A 21,742-nucleotide genomic window follows, 5' to 3' on the forward strand; every position below is an offset into this window, starting at 1 on the left:
TCCTACCCCTGTCACTGTAAAGAGTATGTTAATATCTTCTCCAACTCATTTCCTGCAGTTCCTTTTCTCCACGTTCAGTCTAAATGCATCTGGAGACATTTAAAAGAATCTTTGTCCTTAAAAGAAGAGAGGAGTGAAAATATTTCTGATCAATTTTTACCTCTATTTCCAGAAGTTTCTGATTTTCATAAGTATCCATAGATTAATTCTACCTTCCTTCTCTGGATTTGCAAGCTGTGTGTGTGGTCTCCACTCCCTTACACTTGTCCTGTTCATAATCATCTTTGATTTTTTGGAGGGCCACGTACCTGCTGTTTCTGAAAATCCTCCCTTTGTCATCCCTTCATCCAAGACTTCTACATCTACCTTTAAATCCTGCTTTTAGTTTCCCATCTCTCCTTAGTTTTAAAATATATGCCCCTAAAAAGGATTTTATGAAAGATATCATATAAAAGTAAATTATATTGGGGTTAAGCAGCTAGGGTCAAATAACTACCAAGCTCTCAATGCCAGCAGCAAGCCAAAAACAGATCTTGCCATGTGACAGCAAAGAATCAATCTTTTTTTTTTTTAACCTTTAGAGCTTCAGACCAGAACCTCAGAGCATCCTGAAGTGCCTAATAAAACAAAGCACGTGAAAGTATATTTCTTTTTTTTTGTTTGTTTATTGATCTGGCTGTTGTTAGTAAAGAGAGAGCTGCAATGCAGACCCAGCAAAGGAATGTCATCCAAGGATAGCTGTAAGCTTTATTTCTAAATATCTTTTTTTTTTTTTTTGAAGGTATCAGATTGTTTAAAAATATCATTTCATATGTATTTTTAATTCCATCCACACACTATCCACGCTCTACCGTACTGTAATTTTCACAGTTACCTTACTGCTTTGCAGTTCAGCTAACATAGTGAGCAGGAGTATGGAATAGAAAAATCTAAATGCTTATCATTTATACTCACATGCTTGCCTGTGACCTTACTGATGACATTTTTTTGCTTTGCTAATTATATTCTCTGAGAATTGAGGCCTAAATAAGAATTGGTTTTCACTCAAAGTGAAGTTTAAGCTATTAATTATAGAGTGGGCAGAGTTATATTCATGTAGATTGGAATCATTAGAAGCCAGCACCTTTTGGGTGAATATGTTCTTTGTAAAAAAATAAACTTCATTTTCTCTTGTCGCTGCAGATTAAGTTTCTCATTCAGAGATGCTGCACAGCTAAGTCTTTTTTTTTCTTAAGAAAAAGAGTCTGATGGAACTGCATTAGGATTCAGAGCTTATAGCACATCAGAGAACGTTGCTGGGGAGAGGCAAAATCATTTAGTGGTGAGGGAATCAAGAGAGTGAGGATATTCCCCTTCTCTGCTTCTGATATATTGTGGGACCACAGGCAAGTCACTTTGACCAATTCATTACCTTGTCTCTTAAAGACAATCACTTTGCCTTTTGTCATGGAGCTTTCATCAAAGCTGTATTTTCCACACAGTATTTCGGCAAAAATAGGGGTAACGTTGCTAATAATGTACTTTGTTTTGTTTTGTTTTGTTTTCTTTACAGAGCTCAGAGCACTGTAAACCAGTTACTATTAACGATGTTATCCTCCAAAGATGGCTATATTACTTTTATCTCAATACTACAGATAGAGCAGTAGATCTGCAAGAGTTCAAGCTGTGTAGTGTATTTCAGCCTGGGTATGGCTAGAAGGTCATCTGTCAATCCATGACAAAGCTGCTCATCTATTTCTTGTAGTTTAGTCTTTGTCTAGGGCAGGTTCTGCATCATTTTATGGTGGCATTAATTCATTTTGTCTAGTCTGCTGTGTCACAATATTTATTAAAAAAAAATCTGTTTGCATTTGTGCAAATAAAACCCAGTCATGAAATGAACTGTACAGCCAGTACCTCTGACTACAGTGTTTCAGGCAGCATTGCTATGTCAATAAAGGATTTGGTGATGTATAGTATCTGCCTGATACAGCAGAGCTAACGCAAGCCACTACCGTTAAGTGTAATTATAGCCACAAAATTAAACCTCAGTTGACATAGCTATATTTGTCTGGAAGCATGATGATGTGGAATAATTACACTGCTAAAAGACAGGTTTTGTACATCTGTGGTATAAAATTATGGCCACAAAGGAGTGTTCTGTTAGTGTAAATTGATATAGCTATTCCAATTTCTAGCATTGACTTGGTGTAAAGTAGGCATTACAGGGGGAATAAACATGCTGGAGGAATTGGGTAAAAAGTGGGTAAGGTCTCACAGATGTGTGTCTATGTCCTAAGGTAGGTCAAAATGGGAAAGAGCAGAAATAATAGGTAAATAGGGGTAAAAGGTTAAAAAAAAAAAAAGTGTGAGGCAATTCTAAAGGATGCAAATATCACAGGAAAATTCATTATTACAGTCAGATCGTTGTTACACTTGATTTGATGAAATGAGGAATGAAGGAAGTTGCAAAAAAAAAAAAAAAAAGCAAAGTGGGTAGACACAACACAAATGTGAGCTGAGGAGCGACAAAAAAGAACCTTTATATTGGTGTAGTCCCAGGAAATGTGAATTGGTCACTTGGGCTTCTGCTTGTAAAGGAATTTGAGAAGGGTTGAGGCATGTTAGTGAGACACTTTCCAACAGTTACAAGTATTTGATTGTGTTGATGTTAACTCTCTCTCTCTTTCTCTCTCATGTTAAGGACTTTATGTCCTTAACAAGCAATCTTGCAAATGTATGTAAGCACAATCAAAGGACCTTGCTTCTAGATATTTGTCCTGTAGGATGGAAATGGGTTTGTCCTCTGTAACCTTTAATGTCTGTTTAAAAAGAAATAAATAAATCCCACATTTACACTTATACACTTTGTGATCTCTAATGGGAAGTATGTATTTTACTTACCTACGGCATAGGGTAGGTGCAGAACATTCATGAGATATATTAATTTCCTGTGATTGTACTGAGTGGCAATTATGTACAGCATATTTATTTAAGTTTAACCATTCATTTTTGCTAGGGACTTCTGCTGCTTTGCAAGATGCAAGTCCTGCCTCTGTCATTCATAGGGCCAGGGGTGGTTTTGGGGAAGTAAATCCAGACAATTTTATTCAGCATTGTGGTTTAACCCCAGCAGGCAGCTGAGCCCCACACAGCCACTTATTTGCTCTCCCCAGGTGGGATCGGGGAGAGCATCAGAAAGGTAAAAGTGCAAGAACTCATGGGTAGAGATAAAGGCCGCTTACTGGGTAAAGCAAAAGCCATGTGTGCAAGCAAAACAAAGCAAGGAATTCATTCATTGCTTCCCATGGGCAGGCAGCCATTTCCAGGAAAGCAGGGCTCATCAGTTGGAACACTTCACGGGGAAGACAAATGCCATTACCCTGAACATCTCTCCCTTCTTCATTCTTTATCCTGGCTTTTCTTGCTGAGCGTGACACTGCATAGTATGGGATGTCCCTTCGGTCAGCCTGGTCACCTGCCAGCCTCTGGTGCACCCCCAGCCTCCCTGCTGGCAGGGCAGCAGGAGATGCAGAAAAGTCCTTGGCTCTGTGTGAGCCCTGCTCTGCAACAACTAAAGCATCAGTGTGTTATCCCCCCATCATTTTCATCATAAATCCAAAACACAGCATCATAGAAGCCTCTAGGAAGAAAACTAACTTTATACCATCCAAAACCATGACATTCAGACATTCCATCAAAAGATCTCTTTAGGTGGAAAGAAATACAGTTTACATCTGAATACTGAGTTTTCCACAGCACTTGAAAAGAATCCTCTTTCTTTCCTTCATGGCCCAGGGAGTTCTGAAACAACTTGCCTGTCTGTATAAATATGGAACATCCCTTTTGGTGCTCTTTGTGTCTGGAGACTTGAAAGAAGCAACATGAATCTAATTGAACATGCACTAGAGTTAGCTTGTTTTGGAGATGAACTTGCCTCTGCAAAAATCAGTGTCATTTTTCACAGCCATTAATTCCAAAGGATTTTTTTCTCTTAATGTAAAAATATGCTTCCCTTAACTCTGAAATTATTTTTGCATTATTCCACCTGATTAAAACAAGAAAAGGAAGGTAAAGTTTGAAATGATTTTTGATCCAAGAAATTTTGAGTGGTAAACTAAAGCTGTATTATCACTCTTGGCAACTTCTCAGATGTAGGTGGGTTAGAAGCTGCTCTGAAGAGGCAGATAAGAATAAGGAACTCCCCTGTCATGGGGAGCTGTGCATCCTTGACCAGCAGAGTAGTTTGTAGGAACCACTCCAGCTGAGTGAGCAGAGGTCTGTGTCTGACCTTAGCTGGCATGTGATTTGAGGCAGAGGAAGACTGACTCACAGGTTCTTTTACCATTTTTATGTGAGTTGTACAGGGTGAAAACTTTGATTTCTTTGAGAATCAAGGGGCAGCTGTCTTAATGTATATGATTTTCAATCTTACGGTTAATATTTGATTTTCAGCTTGGGTATCAAACACTGCAAGTCATCCTACAGTGATGCATCCATACTTTGTATACTTGCAGTAATCTGGGATTTAGGAATACATCGACAGTCTCAAGATTTGGGAGCACATACAGTTTGTTTCTCTGTTTCATTGCTGTTCTGTTACAGAACTTAACGGTCAAAGGTACAACCAAGCAATGATTCTTAAGTTGTTTCACAAGAAAACAAACCAGGACCAAACCCCATCAGTTTGCACAGATGTAGATACCAAGCTCTGGTTTTATATTATTCAATCTGCTTTGCACTGATAATTTATTCCACAAGTGCTTTTAGGAGAAGGAGAAAGGTAGAGAAAAAAATGGAAATGATATGTAGAGATAACCATTTGTTTTTCTCCCCAAATTGTAGTAATTGTACTTTGGGCAGCCATGAGAGTCTTCGCAAGTCAGCCACCTGCATTCAACTTCGGCTACACATCACCACAAATCTGAAACAAAGTTTGGCTCGAACGGTATGTCATCTTTATTTCATCCACTTTCTTTCAGCATGTCTGAAGGAATAAAATTCCACCAATCCTTTTATGTAACAACCTGCAGTAATAATCAAAGAGATTATTTGCTTTCCTGAGTACACATATATTATTGCTGAACTCTAGTTGAAACATACAGGGAAATCTCTCTGCTTTGTTCCTGTGCTTATATCTATTATGTCACTGTAGAGAACACACAACTGAAAAAGATGAAAGGCCACCTGTATAGAAAAAATCATTTTTATTAGACTTTAATGTTGCTAATGATTTCAGTTTGTCAATGAAGTGGGTTTTTTTTTGTTTGTTTGTTTTTGGTTTTTTTACTTTCTCTATATAAATATAACTAGGGGAAAACCACTCAAAGTATTGTCTAAAATGAATCATATCTGTATTTTGGTCACTATCACTGAAAACCAAGGCAGGCTGATAAAAGCCAGAATCTCAGTGTGTTTGTGCATGTGTTGAGATGCCTAAGAACATGTGTGTGTGTTTATACACATGCATACGTCCTTAGAGAAAATATGTTTTCATCAGCTTAAATTCAGATAAATTTCTATTCAGATTATTTGATATTAAGCAACCTTTCCAACAGATTACTGAGCTTTAATAACCTTGACCTATGGTAATAAATGTGAGCTTTATTCCCAGTGGACCACCTTGAATTATCTCTAACACAAAGTTTGCAGTAGAGCAGAAACTTTGATGTTCTGGGCAGTGTTCACTGGCAGTGTGTTGATGCTCTTCACAGATGCCTTCTTTGCATAGGTATGCTATCAAACTAGGTCTGTCAAAATATGGGTCAGGTGACACATTTCTGACAAAAAAGAATAGGGATATTCATTTCATTTCTGTTGTGTTACCGTAAGTAACGTCAAGTTCAATATAACACATTATATGAAGCACTAAGAGAGGACTACAGTAAGGCCAAACATTTTTTTTCTGTTTAACACCTCAACTATTCTACAGATAAAAGTGGAATAATCCCATGCTAGTTGGTACAATTGTGACTTAAATTATTGGCACTCTTCACTGCTAATATTATTCATTTAATTATTTGTTTTTAAGAAATCATTGATTCTTCTTGGTGTAGCATTGTCCAAAATAAAGTAATATGAGGAAACACAGAAGCTTTCATCACCAGGTCAATTCTTCAAAAATAATTCAGATCAATGAATCGCCAAATACTTGCTCTCAGTCTAGAGTGAGTGAGTGAATTGATGTCTTCAGAAGGGAGTGAGCAAGCATCCATCTCATGTGTCCATTTTCGCCCTATCCCCATATTGCAGCAGCAAAAATAACATCTAGAGATCTTTGGAATGAGCATTGTCTTGCGAAAGTATCTGTGATACCTTGCTGTCATTTGACAGTTATTGAGATCAAGGCAGGAATCACTGTAATTTCCATTGTCTAGATTAACCAGACAATGAGCTTAGATGGTGGTTATAATCCTTTTTGGTTTTAAATATGTGACAATGCATGCTGTGTTAAGAGATGGGAAAACTTTTTTCTGTATAGCAGAAAGAAAGATGGGCTTGAGAAGAGTAAAGTAATAGTGATTAGATATAATTATGGACACGCCTAAGTGTATGTAATGGTAGAAACGTCATTTACCTCTTTTAGGTCAGCATCTCTGTTAAATGGAATATTATATTGTGGGCCCTTCTGCTAGGCAGCTGCAAGTTTCCAATGTTTTCTGCATGAGAATTAAGTGACATGAATTAGAAGTTTGATACAAGGGCATTTTGCCACTTATATGCATACAGCATGTGCTAAAGGTATTTTTTCACATTAATGCACTGAAAAGAGGGAGCCTCAGACAACTCACCAGCAATCTCTTCAAACTTGCGAGCCAATGATTGGTCTCTACAAGATACTCTGTCTTCAAATGAAAAAAAAAAAAAAGAGGGAGCAAATGAAATGATTTGCTTTTGAACATGATGATACGTACAGGGTTCTCTTCTGAGGCTTAAAATCTTGGTTTTGTGCTAAGAAAACAAAACTCTATACCAACACCATCTGGAGACTGCCTTCGTAATAATTGTTGCTTCTGTTACATTGTTGAAATCTGGATGCATATTTAAAAATATGTGTCTGTATATGCGAATAGGTATTATTTCACTATTAATCTTAATAAGGAATATAAGTGGATGCTTATAAGCAATGTGCAATTTATTTTTAAACTAGAGAGTTTATAAACTTTGGCCAGCAACCGTTTGCAATTCTTTTATAAATTCAGCTGAAAAGCATTTTTAAGGTGAATATTTGCTTGCTTTCATTTTATGGGGAGCTGACTTTGTGTTATGATGTATTAAGAAAAAGTAAATTGTCTTGAACTGAGCAGTCAAAAGCAAGAAATTTGTCCTTGGGCATTACTTGGAAGCATAGGCTTTTGAGCCAAAGGGTGACCTTTAATTTGAATTTGTTTGCTTGTTTTACAGTCATGAGATTTACAGCCTTAACACTCAAACAAAACTCATTTAAGACACGAATCTTCAAGATGCCAGATTCCTACTCAACTTTCAAATAGAGCTTATAAAGCATAAGGTTATCTTGATATTATAGAAATATATTGAAGCTCAGTTTTATTCCACATAGACAAAGAGCTTCTCTTGACAGCAGTGGGAAATTCTGCACCTTGTAGATTTATTTTCCACATGTTGAAATCTTGAGAATTAAAATGGATGTGGAGAAAATCCAATGTCTTCTTGTCAAATGATGGCCCAGTATCCATGGGTTACAATACTCTGAATAACGAGTGCTAGATCTGTTTTCACTCCATATCTGTCCTATTCAGTATTTTATCCTAGCTGGTCTCTAAGAGACAACCCTTAAGCAGGACCTCCACAAGTTGCAGTGGTGGGTCACAAATGTTAACTTGCTGCTGTCTGGGGGATGTTTAGGAAGAGATGCACAGTTGGATAGCATAGAAGCAGAAAATTTTATCCAGATACCATTTCCAGAGAGTGCTCTGCCTATGTAAGAGACCCGTTTCTTCAGAGCTGTCCCCAAATCCTTATTGTCTGTGTAAAGCATAAATCTTTCCAGGAAAGAGTCAGCAAAGGACGCTTACAGCTTTCTAACAAGAGTCTCACTTGTTTCCAGAAAGGAATTGCTAGGCTAAAAACAGCCAGCAAGTGATACTTCCTGAACGTTCAAAAATATCTTTATTTTCATATATACCAGTGTCACTGGTGTTAATGTTTTACCAGATGTAATGAGTTGTGTGAACAGTCAAAGCATAAGCACAGACTGAGAAAAGTGAAGTCAGTAGTCCATCATAAGTAGGATTTTTTCCATTATCTACGTTTGCATCTTTTTAGAGGGACAATGTACTACCTCAGATAGAATGGAGCCATTTCCTTGTGTTTAAGTATCCCTTGAAATTGTGCTACTGTAAAATGCTTCACATCCTATTAATATGCTCAAAGCCTCCTTCATCTCTGTTGAAGTTTGACAGGTCTAAATGAGGTTTAATATACAGCAATGCATTGTGGAGGTCTGGAGTAGAGACTGAGAAGCTCCTGACATTTCACATTTTGGAAATAGTTACAATTACCACACAGAATGATCATGAGCAAACAAACAAAAATAGTCTTTCAAGCATTATTTCAGGCAGGTAACAAGCTTGGAAAACAAACTAGCAGTGTTCAGGCCATTAGAAAATATTTACTGTTGCAACGGATTTGTGGAACTGTAATTAATAACACACAATAGGGTTTAACAAGGAAGGGTGACATTTTAAGATATGTTCAAGTGAATTATTGATCACTTCTTTATGATAACTGACATGGCTGTGAAAGCTTCAGGCCATGAAGTTACTTCAGGCTACTAATAATAGCAAAGAACATGAACAGCTCTTGAGTTGGCATAAGTCATAGACCCAAAGTTTTCCTCCATCTCCAGGGCATGCCTGTGACAGAGCACTCATATCAAAAAGGAAAGGTTCTGCTTGTGTTCTGCTGGGACTCCACCAGCAGATCTGTCAGGACAAGATAAAATGCAACAGAGTAGACACGTCCTATGGTGCACTGAAGGCTACAGCATTTCCTTTTGCACTGGACCCAGCCTTGTAGATTTCTCTGGATGTACAAAGACCTGCTCTACCACACCAAACTCCAGCACCTGAGGTAGTCTACGCTGAGCTCACAAATTCAATTCTGTTGTTATTGTAGTTTTTCTCTGGAGCTTGCAGCTCTGGTGGTTATAAAATGTATTTGAATGTCACAGGTTTAGAGGCAATTTAAAAAAGATAATTTTTCCTCCCTCAGAATTCATATAAAAATATGGGAAGGTAATGTGTTTTCTTTAAAGGCATAAATTTTGAGACTTTTAAGAGGTAATAAAGCTTTCCTGATCTATCTCAGACAGTTATGTATATCTGCAACTACTGTTTAATTTTGTGAGTTAATCTGTGCTTACAGATTACAGGGGAGAATTTGACCTGTGGTCTGCAGGATCCTTCAGAATTTTGAACTTTGGAGTACGTTACTTTATAGAAATCTCCATTAACTCTGTAGTTTAACTAATATCACAGAAACATATTCATAACTTAAAACTTTAAACTAGAGTTGAAGGGGGGAAGGGGATAAAACCAGGCACGCCGGTGATGAGCTAAGGGATGGTGTGCTAGAATCAGAGGGACTGTGTGCTAGTGAGGCCCTTCGGTTGGCTACACAAGGTGCTGTGTGTAGGGAGGCGCATTTGAAGTGCTTCTACACAAACGCACGCAGTATGAGGAATAACATGGATGAGCTAGAAGTCTTGGCCCAGTCCCACAGCTACGACATCATTGACATAAGCGAAACCTGGTGGGATGAGTCCTGTGGCTGGTGTGTTGCAATAGATGGTTACAGGCTCTTCAAGACGGACAGGCAGGGTAGGCGAGGTGGCGGGGTGGCAATGTATGTGAAGCATGGGCTGGACTGTGTGGAACTTCAAGTTGGCGATGGCAAAATTGAGAGCCTCTGGGTAAGGATTAAGGGACGAACAAATAAAGGGGATGTCGTTGTGGGAGTCTATTACAGACCACCTGGCCAGGACGACAACGCCGATGAATCATTCTTTGCAGAACTAAGAGATGCCTCGAGATCAACTCCACTTGTCCTTATGGGGGATTTCAACTTGCCGGACGTCAACTGGGATCACCACACGGCTGACACGAGCAAGTCCAGGAGGTTCATAAAGCACCTAGATGATAACTTGTGGTGCAGGTGCTAAGGGAGCCAACTAGGAAAGGTGCCCTCCTAGATCTGTTGCTGGAGAACAGAGAGGGTCTTGTGGGAGACGTGGCAATTGGCGGCTGTCTCGGTCATAGTGACCATGAAGTGGTTGAGTTTAGAATTTATGGTGACAGAAGGAAAACTGTCACCAAAACTTCAGCCCTGGATATGGGGAAAGCAGACTTCAGGCTGCTCAGGGAACTAGTCAGCAAGGTCCCCTGGGAAACTGCTTTTGAAGGCATTGGCATCCATCAGTGCTGGTCAGTCATTAAGCACTGCCTCCTAAAAGCACAAGATGAGGCTATTCCAAAATATCGGAAGTCAGGCAGGCGGGGCAGAAGGCCGGCCTGGCTGACCAGGGAACTTCTACTGGAGCTTAGGCGAAAAAAGAAAGTGTACGGCTGCTGGAAGGAGGGTCAGGCGAAGAGGAAGGAATACAGGGATGCTGTTTGTGTGTGTAGGAAGAAAATTCGTGTGGCCAAAGCCCAACTAGAGTTGAACCTGGCCATGTCTGTGGGAGACAATAAAAAAGGGTTTTTTTAGATATGTGAACAGGAAAAGGAGAACTAAAGAAAACATAGGTCCGCTACTAGATGGGGAAGGTCTCCTCACAATGACATACGCAAAGCAGAGACGTTTAATGCCTTCTTCGCCTCTGTCTTCAACACTGATGATGGGCTTCGGGACCCAGGGTACCCTGATCTGGAGGACCATGACAGTGGGAATGACAAACTCCCAACCGACCCTGAACGTGTGCGGGATTTGCTGCTCCACCTGGATCCATACAAGTCCAAGGGTCCGGATGGGATTCATCCCGGGGTGCTTAAAGAGCTGGCTGACGTCATCGCGGGACCTCTCTCAATTATTTTTCAACGATCTTGGGAATCTGGAGAGGTCCCATTGGACTGGAAGCTGGCAATTGTTGTGCCAATTTTCAAGAAGGGTAAGAAAGAAGACCCTAGCAATTACAGGCCTGTCAGTCTCACGTCAGTGCCTGGTAAAATTATGGAGAGGATGATCCTTGAAGTTATTGAAGCGCACCTGGGGGACAGTGCAGTCATTGGTCCCAGCCAACATGGGTTCATGAGGGGTAGGTCCTGCCTAACAAATTTGATTTCCTTTTATGATAAGATCACCCATCTAGTCGATCAAGGGAAACCAGCTGATGAGATCTTTTTGGACTTCAGCAAAGCTTTTGACACGGTTTCCCATAGGATCCTACTGGACAAAATGTCCAGCATACAACTTAACAAAAACATCATGCGATGGGTGAGCAATTGGCTGACAGGCAGGGCTCAAAGGGTTGTGGTAAATGGGGCCACATCTGGCTGGCGGACAGTCACCAGTGGGGTCCCTCAACGCTCCATTTTAGGGCCAGTCCTCTTCAATGTTTTTATAAATGATTTGGATGTAGGCCTAGAAGGTGTTTTGAGCAAATTTGCCAACGACACCAAAATTGGAGAAGCTGTGGACTCGGATGAGGGTGGAAAGGCCTTGCAGAGAGATCTGGACAGATTGGAGAGCTGGGCGATCACCAACCACGTGAAGTTTAACAAAAGCAAGTGCCGGGTCCTGCACCTGGGACGGGGCAACCCTGGCTATACGTACAGACTGGGTGACGAGACGCTGGAGAGCAGCCCCGCAGAGAGGGATCTGGGGGTTGTGGTTGACAGCAAGTTGAATATGAGCCAGCAGTGTGCCCTGGCAGCCAGGAGGGCCAACCGTATCCTGGGGTGCATCAAGCACGGCATTGCTAGTCGGTCGAGGGAAGTGATTGTCCCGCTCTACTCTGTGCTGGTGCGGCCTCACCTCGAGTACTGTGTGCAGTTCTGGGCACCACAGTACAAAAAGGATGTAAAACTGTTGGGGAGTGTCCAGAGGAGGGCGACGAAGATGGTGAAGTGCCTAGAGGGGAAGACATACGAGGAGCAGCTGAGGTCACTTGGCCTGTTCAGCCTGGAGAAGAGGAGGCTGAGGGCGACCTCACCGCAGTCTACAACTTCCTCATGAGAGGGAGTGGAGAGGCAGGTGACCTACTCTCCGTTATCACCAGTGACAGGACCCGTGGGAATGGTGTGAAGCTGAGGCAGGGGAAGTTTAGGCTGGACATCAGGAAGAGGTTCTTCACCGAGAGGGTGGTCGCACACTGGAACAGGCTCCCCAGTGAAGTAGTCACTGCACCAAGCCTGTCTGAATTTAAGAAGCGATTGGACTGTGCACTTAGTCACATGGTCTAAACTTTTGGGCAGACCTGTGTGGTACCAGGAGTTGGACTTGATGATCCTTATGGGTCCCTTCCAACTCGGGATATTCTATGATTCTCTGAACTTGACATCCCTTCTATATAATAATCTCCCATTTTATTTAGGTGCTAAATAATTCACATTACACCCACCTTTTTGCCACAGACCTTTAGATCCCCTAAAGCTTCTGGCTTAAATCAATCACATATCTGCTTTCTCTCTGAGCTTCAGGGCTCCCTCTGTTCAGTCTGTGTTGTATTTTTTCCAAGCTCATCTCTCCCTGTCCTCTAGGCTTTGCAATGTATGAGAGTAAGGAGGAAGTTTGTTATTTCTCAGTCTTGATCAGTATCTCCAGCCTCGTCCCTATGATCACTCAATTCAGATGTGCTGTGCTTTTTGTAAGATCTCCAAAGGTGACAGTGTGACAGACAAGCATGCAGTGACATTACAAAAATGCAGAGTATCATATTCATATCAGAATAATAAGACTTTTTTAAAAAAATATGGAGTATTATCTCCTGAGAGTCAAGATGCATATGATTGCCTATTGCTCTGTGTAGAAGTAGCAAATTCAAATCACGTTAGAGAATGCAACAATTGAGTATTTGGAGTTAACTTCTTTCCTGGAATAGCAAGGTAGCACTACGGAGTATTCTCAAGGCCCAAGATGTTACACCAGTCCTCTAACATGTATTTAAGTGGCATAATAGCTATCAGAGCAGAGCCTCCAAACCTCTGTGTAGGTAAGGGCAAAAAACAGTTTTGAGTAGTGAACAAGAAGTGCAGTTACTAGGTCAGAGCCCTGCATAGTGCAATTAGTGCTGCACTCAGGAAGATGGTACACATAAGCTATTTCTGCATGTCTTGTAATCATATTTGTAGGAACATCTCTGTGGGGTTCAGAGGCAGATTCTAAAATCAGCTGGGAGACTGTCTATTCCAAGATGCATCTTGTTCCCTAACCCCCAGATACTTACCCTGTCTTCTCCTCTGTAATAATTTAATTTTCAGATTAATACACTGAGTTCAGCAACACAGGTGTTTGCATATGATCAAATACCAAGACAAAGTGCAACTTAGAGCTTAGGTCCAAGCACGTACATTTGAGGTTTAATACACGAGAATGTTTTTCTTACCTTCACCCCCTTCTTCATATGTCTAATTCATCTTCAACTTATTGCTACTGTGATAAAACAGATAGTAACACTTCAGATGGAAATTCTTTGCAGCACATCTGTAAAATACCTAGCTTAGATCATGCTATTTAAACGGTACTATTACTAAATGTCTACATAGCAATCTAAAGCAGAATTTATGTGAATTTATTCATATTAAGCTTTTCACCACTAGATGCCTATAAGCTGTTTCTGTTTTCTTATATAATTCTTCTCTCCTTCACCCCTCCCAAAGTTATATTTGTTCACAACTATTATTCCTTTTGTAATCCAAGACCAGTGAATTTGGGGTCATGCTTGTCACAAGCTTCTCAGTAACTTTCCCCTGTGGGTTACAGGGATCTGGGCTCAACCACAAGTCAAAGAAAGGGCAGGTTTTTCAGGACATGGTGGTGGCCTGATACACTGGCAGTATATGTCTGGCATGGGCTGAGTTGCCTCTGTGTAGGGAAACAAATCTGTGGGGCTGGAGGAGAGAGTATATCTGAAGAGAAACAGGTTCGTTCAGCAGAATGTGTCAAGGCGAATTCACAGAATTGTTTAGGCTGGAAGGGACCTCTTGGGATCATGTAGTCCAATCCCCATGCTCAAGCAGGGTTCCCAGCTAGAGCATGTTCCCCAGGAGGGTGAATTTGTGCCTATTGCCTCTTGTCCTGTCAGTGAGCATTACTGAGAAGAGTCTGGCTTGCCTTCATTTCCTCCCATCAGATAACTGTACACATTGATAATATGTCTACTGAGCTTTCCTTTCTGCAGACTGAACAATCCCAGCTCAGTCTCTCTTCATATGAAAGATGCTTTAGTGTCGTGATCGTCTCTGTGACCCTTCAGTGAGAGAAGTCTCTTCAGAGAGGTTGCAAAGGATGGAACAGATGTTCTCCATTCTGTTCTCTCGGAAAAATGAGCGGCAGAGAGGTTGTGGATGTAAACTGATTTCTGCTTTGTGACTTGCGTATATTGCCATTGCAAAATGATGTCTTCTGCTATCTGTAAGGAGAAAGCAGAGGTAGGGTTTGCTGAGGCCTGACTGTAGTCTTTTTTCTTTTTTCTTTTCTTTTTTCTTTTTTTTTTTTTTTTAATATGCAGCTAGAAGGAAGTAGTGTGATAATCTGGTTTAGCCATATAGCACAAGCTGGTGTAATATCAGAGAACTACCAAATAAAATCTCCTGAAAGACCAACGCATCCCGTAAGGAAGGAGTTCCTGAAACAACATGTTGACTTTGGAAAATACCAAGAAAATCTGTCTAACATACATTCTTCCTGTCATAATACTAAACCTCATTATATGCTTCTCTTCTACAGCATGAGGATGACCAAAGACAGTTCAGTGTGAATCAGCTGTTAGAATATACTTGTGCTTGGAGACTGACTCGGTAAGAACACTGGTATTTAATAGTATTTCTATTTGTAATTGTTTGTATTCGTAGTGAGCCTCCTGACCTCAAAACACCTCAGATTCCAAGACCTGCTGGGGACAGGAATGATACCAAAAGGAAAGAAAATTGATATGGTGTTTTAAGACTTTTCTTTTCAGACCTTATTGGTTGCTTAGCAAAACTCTATAATTGTATATAGATCTACCCAGTTCTCACCCTTTCATGTTGTTGAAGGTTTCATTTAGAGGTTTCATGTTTCTCGAAGTTTCCCAGGATTAAAGAAACCATAATAATCAAGTGTGTTGCTCTGACAGAGAGAATGTTTAAGAGTAAATACTGTAAAAAATAATAATTTACTTGTCATTATCCTTGTGGTTTTAGAGTTCGGTCAGATTTTGTTTTATTTTTTTATTGGGGCTAGCTATGACAGATTTTTAACTTACTACACAAAGTGTGTCTGACTCTAAATCTAACCTGCCACGGATAAGCAATAAATAAGATAGATTCCTCATTCAACTTTCATTATGTTCCATTTCAAGTACTTAGAAAGAAGTGCTGTTTAATGCTTTTTGTAATGTTTTTCATCAACGTGTCATAAAGTACTTTGCCAAGGAAGCTAGATGCCACACCTGTCATTTAGCAGATGGAGGAGAAACAGAGAGGTTGTGAGTTGTTCAAGGAGAATGTCTGGTGCTTATTGAGGACCCATGGCTCAAATTTCCATTCTGGTCCTTGCTGTAGAGAGATCAAACTAATCATACAGTCTATATATGCACCACTTATTCACTGTTTTATTTCTTGTGATGTAAATTGTGTGGCCTTTTTCATTGCGAGGAGAGTCTTCAGAAGGGATATGTGATAAAAGATGCTTAGTTGCAAAATTCCTCCAGATTTCCTTTGATGCTGTAGGGCAATGAATAACTGGTAGCATGGGCAATAAATACTTTCTTCAACCACAAGTTCAGTAAGTATTGAAAAAGTAGAAGCATGAACTGTGTTAGATTGCTCTTTTCTGCTTGTCCCATGGGTTGTTGATGGGTGTGGAAAAATAATTTTCCAGCAGTGGTGACCCAGAAAGACCTGCAGTCAGGCCCTGTGCTGTCAACTACATTACTAACTCACCTGAAAAAAAAAAAGGGGGGAGGGGGGTAATACCTAAGTGACAAAAGTTTGCTGACCATAATGTGCGCAACAACTGCTTGTGATGATCTGTAGAAGGATTTTACAGTATTAAGTCAACAATGTGATAAAATGGCAGATGAAATTTTGAGATGATAAATGTAGATGGGAGGAAAGAGTCTGAAATTCATGTATGAAATCATAGGCTCCGAGTTGAATTTTACCACCAGGAATGAGTAGTTGGGTTTATAATAAATAGTTCTGAATGTCAGTTTGGTGCACAGTGGTTGTGAATAAGATAAAAACAAATGCTGGGAATTATAAAAGGAATAAAAACAAGAATGACAAAAACAAATACCCACAATATTATGTCACAGGATCAATGTAGGGTATTCATTTACCTTGAATACTGCTGGCAGTTCTGATTCTTCCATTTCAAATATGATGTAGTAGAACTTTAAAAAGTGAAGAGAAGGGCAGTAAGAATTCTAAGAGGTATGAAATGCCTTCCGTATGAGAAACAAATAAGTGACAATATTCTGATAAAGACATAAAAAATCCTGATCTCTTTATCCAGAGAAAGAGATGAAAGATAGGTATTTTTTTAGATGTGAAGTATATATAAAATTGAGGAGCACAGAAAATGTGCATAGGAAAGGATCATTTACTGCACCTTCCAATGCAAGAATAAAGGAACGTGAAGTGAAAGTAGCACATTCAAAATGGTCAAGAATAGGCATTTCTTTCTATAAGGTCTAATGAAGTGATGTCTGGGCACAATCCAGGTTACCTAGGACTGTGTCCAGACTGTTTCTGCGTATCTCCAAGGATAGAGGTTCCACAGGCATGCTGGTCAACCTGTGCCAATGCGCAGTCACCCTCACAAAGCAACAGGGTTTCTTGGTGTTCAGGTGGTACCTCTTCTGTTCCATTTTGTGTCCATTGCCTCTTATCCTCTCACTGGGTACTGCTGAAAAGAGGCTGGCTTAGCCTTTTTGCACACTCCTTTTGGGTATTTCAATGCATTGATGAAATCTCCTCTCAGCCTTCTTTCCTCTGGAGTAAACAGTCCCAGCTCTTTACACCTTTCTTCATATGAGAAATGCTCCAGTCCCTTGAACATCTCTGGGGCCCTTTTTTGAAACCTCTCCAGTATGTCCACCTCTCTCTTACACTGGGGAGCCCAGAACTGGATGTGATACTCCCATTGTGGCCTCACCAGTGCTGAGCGGAGGGAAAAGATCACTTTCCTCAACCCGCTGGCAATACTTTGCCTAATGCAGCCCAGGATACTAATTAGATTTATTTTTTTTTTTTCCCCTGCAAGGACATATTACTGAGGCACGTTCAGCTCAATGATGTCCACGAGGACCCCAAGGTCCTTTTCTGCAAAGCTGATTTCTGGACAGTCAGCTCCCAGCATATATTGATGCATGGAACTCTTCCTCCCCAGGTGCAGAACTTGGCAGAGAAGGAAAAAAGAATGAACTGGAACCTTATTTTTTTAATCATCAGATTTGCTCTCACAGGCAAATATAAACAAACAAACAAACAAAAACAACAACAAAAAAAAAACAGCAGCCCCTACATTGCTTCACTCACTGATTTTCATAGCTTGAAAATTAAACACAATGTAAATTGTGAGTGCATCAACAGAACTACAGTCCACTGTACCAGAACTGAATTTGGCCCATAATCACCAACATTGAGGTGCCAGTAACTATAACATGATGGCTAGTCTGATCCATGCATTTAGGCAAAACTCAGCTAGGCAGCATGGTTGTAAGTGGTCTTTTAGAAAGGAAACCCAGTGCCATCCCACAGTAGGTACTGCTGCCAGGAAAATGAAAAAACAAATGCTGTAAGGATATGCTATATATGACTGTCTTCTTCCTCCCATATAGACCTATCAGGATCCAAGACTGACTCTCCGAAGTTGTTAATACTTTTATTTGTTTGTTTTTCTTTTCTTTTCAAAGTCTTGCTGAAAAAAGATCCAAAAATTTCCTTAGTATTAAAGAAACACTGAATTTGGTGGTTAGCATATTTGGTTGGTTAGCATATTTCTGCATAATTCATATTTTTGTTATCATATTTCTGCACAGCTGTCGAAGATGTTAAAGTATTTGGCATGTATTTATAGTAACATGACTATTATTAGTTATCTAGTAGTGGAAGATTCAGGATAACATTAGTTAGAGGTATCTTGGTCATTGTTGGATTTTTTTTCTGTTTTTTATGTAAAATTATGGCTACTTTATACATATATTTATCTATATAAAATTCTCTAGGGTAGAATCAACTGATGGAAAATATGCCTTTTTTTTTTTCTTAGTTAGTAGGCTAAGCATGCTAGTAAGCATGCTTAACTGTGTGCATCAAGGCAATAGGGTAAGCTTACATGTCCAGAACTACTTCTGAGCTGAGTAATGGTATGAAAAAGATGTTATGCCTGGAGACTTGGTCAAAGCAAAGCAACAACTTGTATTAGCTATGATTTAACAGGATTACAGGAGGAATTGCCAGGCAGCTTCTCGATGCTCAAACTGCCTGGCTAGATAAGGCTAGTGCAGATTGCAAATAAAAAGCCACAAAGGCAAAGCCATCTGTAGGAGAAGGTTAATATTAGGCATCTACAGGGAAGTGCACTCTGGTATTACCACAAGGAAGGTCTACCTGATTTTTTTTATTATTCTGTGTGATAATTTCAGTGAAATTTCCTCCTCTTTCCTCCTTTTAGCATATGATATATGGTGAAAATCTAGTGACATACTGTACAACCTATACTTTGGACCAAAGTTGCAACCCTAAGCTCTGATTGCTGCTAGCCCAGCTTAGGTACACAAGGACTCACACAGTTCCTCCATAAACAATATTCTGCTTGCTCTGAAGTAATCAAAATACTGAGATGACTTTCAGCTACTAGTCCACAATGCTGGGGAAGATCCCTCTAATCTTTCTAATGAGAGTGAACCCTAGTAGAAAGGGACAGTGGGACATACAGGAGGGGGAAAAGTGCCAGCAAGAAAGTGACATTTTAACAAAAAAAAAAAAAAAAAAATCAAAACAAACAAACAAGAACAAAATAAACCACCGAAGAAAGAATGTAAATTGAAGATTCCACTTTTCCATAAAAGCACACGTATACTTTAACTAGTATACCTAGTACCATCAAGGTCTTAAGGTATCCAGTTACCAGAGAGTAGGTTGGGCAGGATGTATAAGTGGTAATTAAGGTTTTCCTATCATTTTCTGAAGACTTGACCCTACAGAGGTAGTTGTCAAAGGAAAAGGAAAGTGTATTCCTTTATGCAATAACTTTAGCCATTTTAAATGGCAAATAGAATTTCACTGTGCTTAAAACACAGTGTGATTATGACTGGAAACAGAAAATGACACAAATACTCTTTAAAAAGCAAAACTCTGACTCTGGTTATCTGTTATGGGAAGCATATGGTTCTAAAATGGTAAGATTTACAGCTGAAGCATCAGTCCTGCAGTTCAGTGTAGAAAGGCCTGTGCTCTTGTTCATAACCCTACAAAATTTAATGAAGCTTTGCTGAGGCACAGCAGTCTGCCTGCACAGACTTTGTGGCAACTTGCGTAGTTTGACAAAGGCATGGGACTACAGTGTGGCAGATGTCTCCCAATGAGTTAAACCAGTTTTCAGGATTTAATTGAATGCCAATGTAAAATCAACTCACAGCTGTGGTAATAGTATGGAAAAGGCAGTTGCTGAAACGGTTTAAGCGTGTAAACTTTAGAACTGTAAGCAAATAAAGTTTAACAAAATCTGTAACAATTATGCCCCTTTTTGTAATACACGTTTTTATACTTGTGGCTTGTATGGGCTTTTGAAATGTAGAGCTTTTCCAGATGTTTTGCAGGTGTTTTGACTGTTTCTCTGCAGCTTTACAGCCTGAAGTGATTGAGAAACAAGGCATCGTAGCATGTACTTAAGTCCATCCTTCAAGGTAACGTTTAAGCACATGCTTAACCTTAGAGAAATAAATGGGATTTAGAGTTAAATAGACATTTAAATAGCAAATCACTTTGGTAGTTCTTTCACTTGTGAAACTTGTGTCCTCCAGGTAAAAGAGGACTTTTACATCTACACTCATCTACATCTACATACTACATCATACTACATCTACATCTACACTCGTGGCAAATGGCTACCAAAGAGCCAGAGAGAACCAGGCTCACGAATACCAGGCATCTGCTTACGCATTTGTCCTTATTTTATATCAACGTTAAAATCACTGTCAGTTAAACTATTTTTGATTTATAGAATGGGGAGGAAAATAAATGTTCTCTCTATCCAATTGCTATTAATTTGATGTTCTCTTTTTTTTCCAATTTTCAGACTGAACCTTGTCTCAGTTATTATGAAATACAGAGGTCAAGTGGAGCATCTATTGCAAAATGAGGTATTTGTTCTCACTCCGTTATACCAGAAAAGCGTTAACTTCAATTTGAAAGGTATCTAATTATTAGTCTGTCTCAAATGCAATTAAAGAGGACTTTTAATTAAGGCTGCTCAACCTGACTTTTGAAGGGTATAAATTCTATTAACGAGACTTGAGATTAAGAAGAATGTGCTACAAAGGTAAAATATCGGAGGTGACTGTTTCTAAGCATCGGGGAATCTGTAAATAAAATCAGTATCATTGGGTTGACAGTATAATATTTGGAATTAGTAGAGGTATAGTATACTTTGTATCTGAAAAATTTGTCCTTGATTTTGCAAACTCACAGGCAAGTGTCTACATATTTAGGATATATATATATATGTATATGCATATGTATATTCAAACTTGAGACTGCAGAATTAGGTTTAGGCAGCAAAAAACCCTTATAAGGGCTTTTTCTAAAGTATTGTGGGCTGCCAGTTGAATGTTACATCCTTGAAGGAAATCTTAGCTTTAACTATGTTTTAGGCAGCATTTAAACCTAAAGGACAAATGCATATTTGAGTGGTAGCCTGGAAGAAACCAATATCTACTTGATCTGAGTTTCAGGTTGTTATACCAACTGAATTTCAAGGGTTTGTACTGGAAAGAAATGAGTTTTAACTCCTTACGCTGAGGTGTGGATTTTTTTTTGAAAAAATATGTTAAAACCTAAGATTACTATTTCAGTTCAGAAATGTCACCTGTACTAAAGTCCAATTTTTAATATTTCTGGATATTCTTGATTCACGGGCGTTGCTATTTTGAATAGTCAGAAAACATATAAATGTACGTACAAGTATGTGTGTATACACATAAAGGCACATATGCATACAGACATGCTCAAATACATATATATATATATCAATATGTGTAGGTAAATGTATTCTACATTTTTGTTTATGCGAAGTGCATAAAAGTTCAAAAGCTGTTGAACTGTGCCTAATTACAAAGAAAATCTCTGGTTTTGATACTATGTAGTCATTCACTGAACTTTGCTTCTGTAAGCAGTCTCTCAAAGGAGACTTCTTAGTGTATAAAATGGGATGCAGTCATAGACATTTGGAAAAATCAAGGTCCCCAAACTCAAATGTGCATATATATTTCTTTACTGAAGTAGACCCATCAGTATAGTTACTCACATTCACTTGAAAGTTTAATGCTTATAGTAAAAGGATTCAAAATTTAAAGGTAGCTATAGTCTCAAAATTA

The 21,742-nt window shown here is 39.4% G+C and overlaps 1 protein-coding gene across 2 annotated transcripts in view; it reads left to right on the forward strand.

Moving 5' to 3' along the window:
- PIK3C2G (phosphatidylinositol-4-phosphate 3-kinase catalytic subunit type 2 gamma) overlaps positions 1-21,742 on the forward strand; it is a 213,511-nt gene that overhangs the window by 17,939 nt on the left and 173,830 nt on the right. For both annotated transcript variants that reach the window (XM_040564008.1, XM_040564015.1), the window contains exons 6-8: positions 4,825-4,927; positions 14,887-14,957; positions 20,446-20,509. In XM_040564008.1, coding sequence (XP_040419942.1) covers positions 4,825-4,927; positions 14,887-14,957; positions 20,446-20,509 — 238 coding nt within the window. The remainder of the gene's footprint in view (positions 1-4,824; positions 4,928-14,886; positions 14,958-20,445; positions 20,510-21,742) is intronic.

The sequence above is a fragment of the Cygnus olor genome, chromosome 1 (assembly GCF_009769625.2).
Source record: "Cygnus olor isolate bCygOlo1 chromosome 1, bCygOlo1.pri.v2, whole genome shotgun sequence".
NCBI lineage: Eukaryota > Metazoa > Chordata > Aves > Anseriformes > Anatidae > Cygnus > Cygnus olor.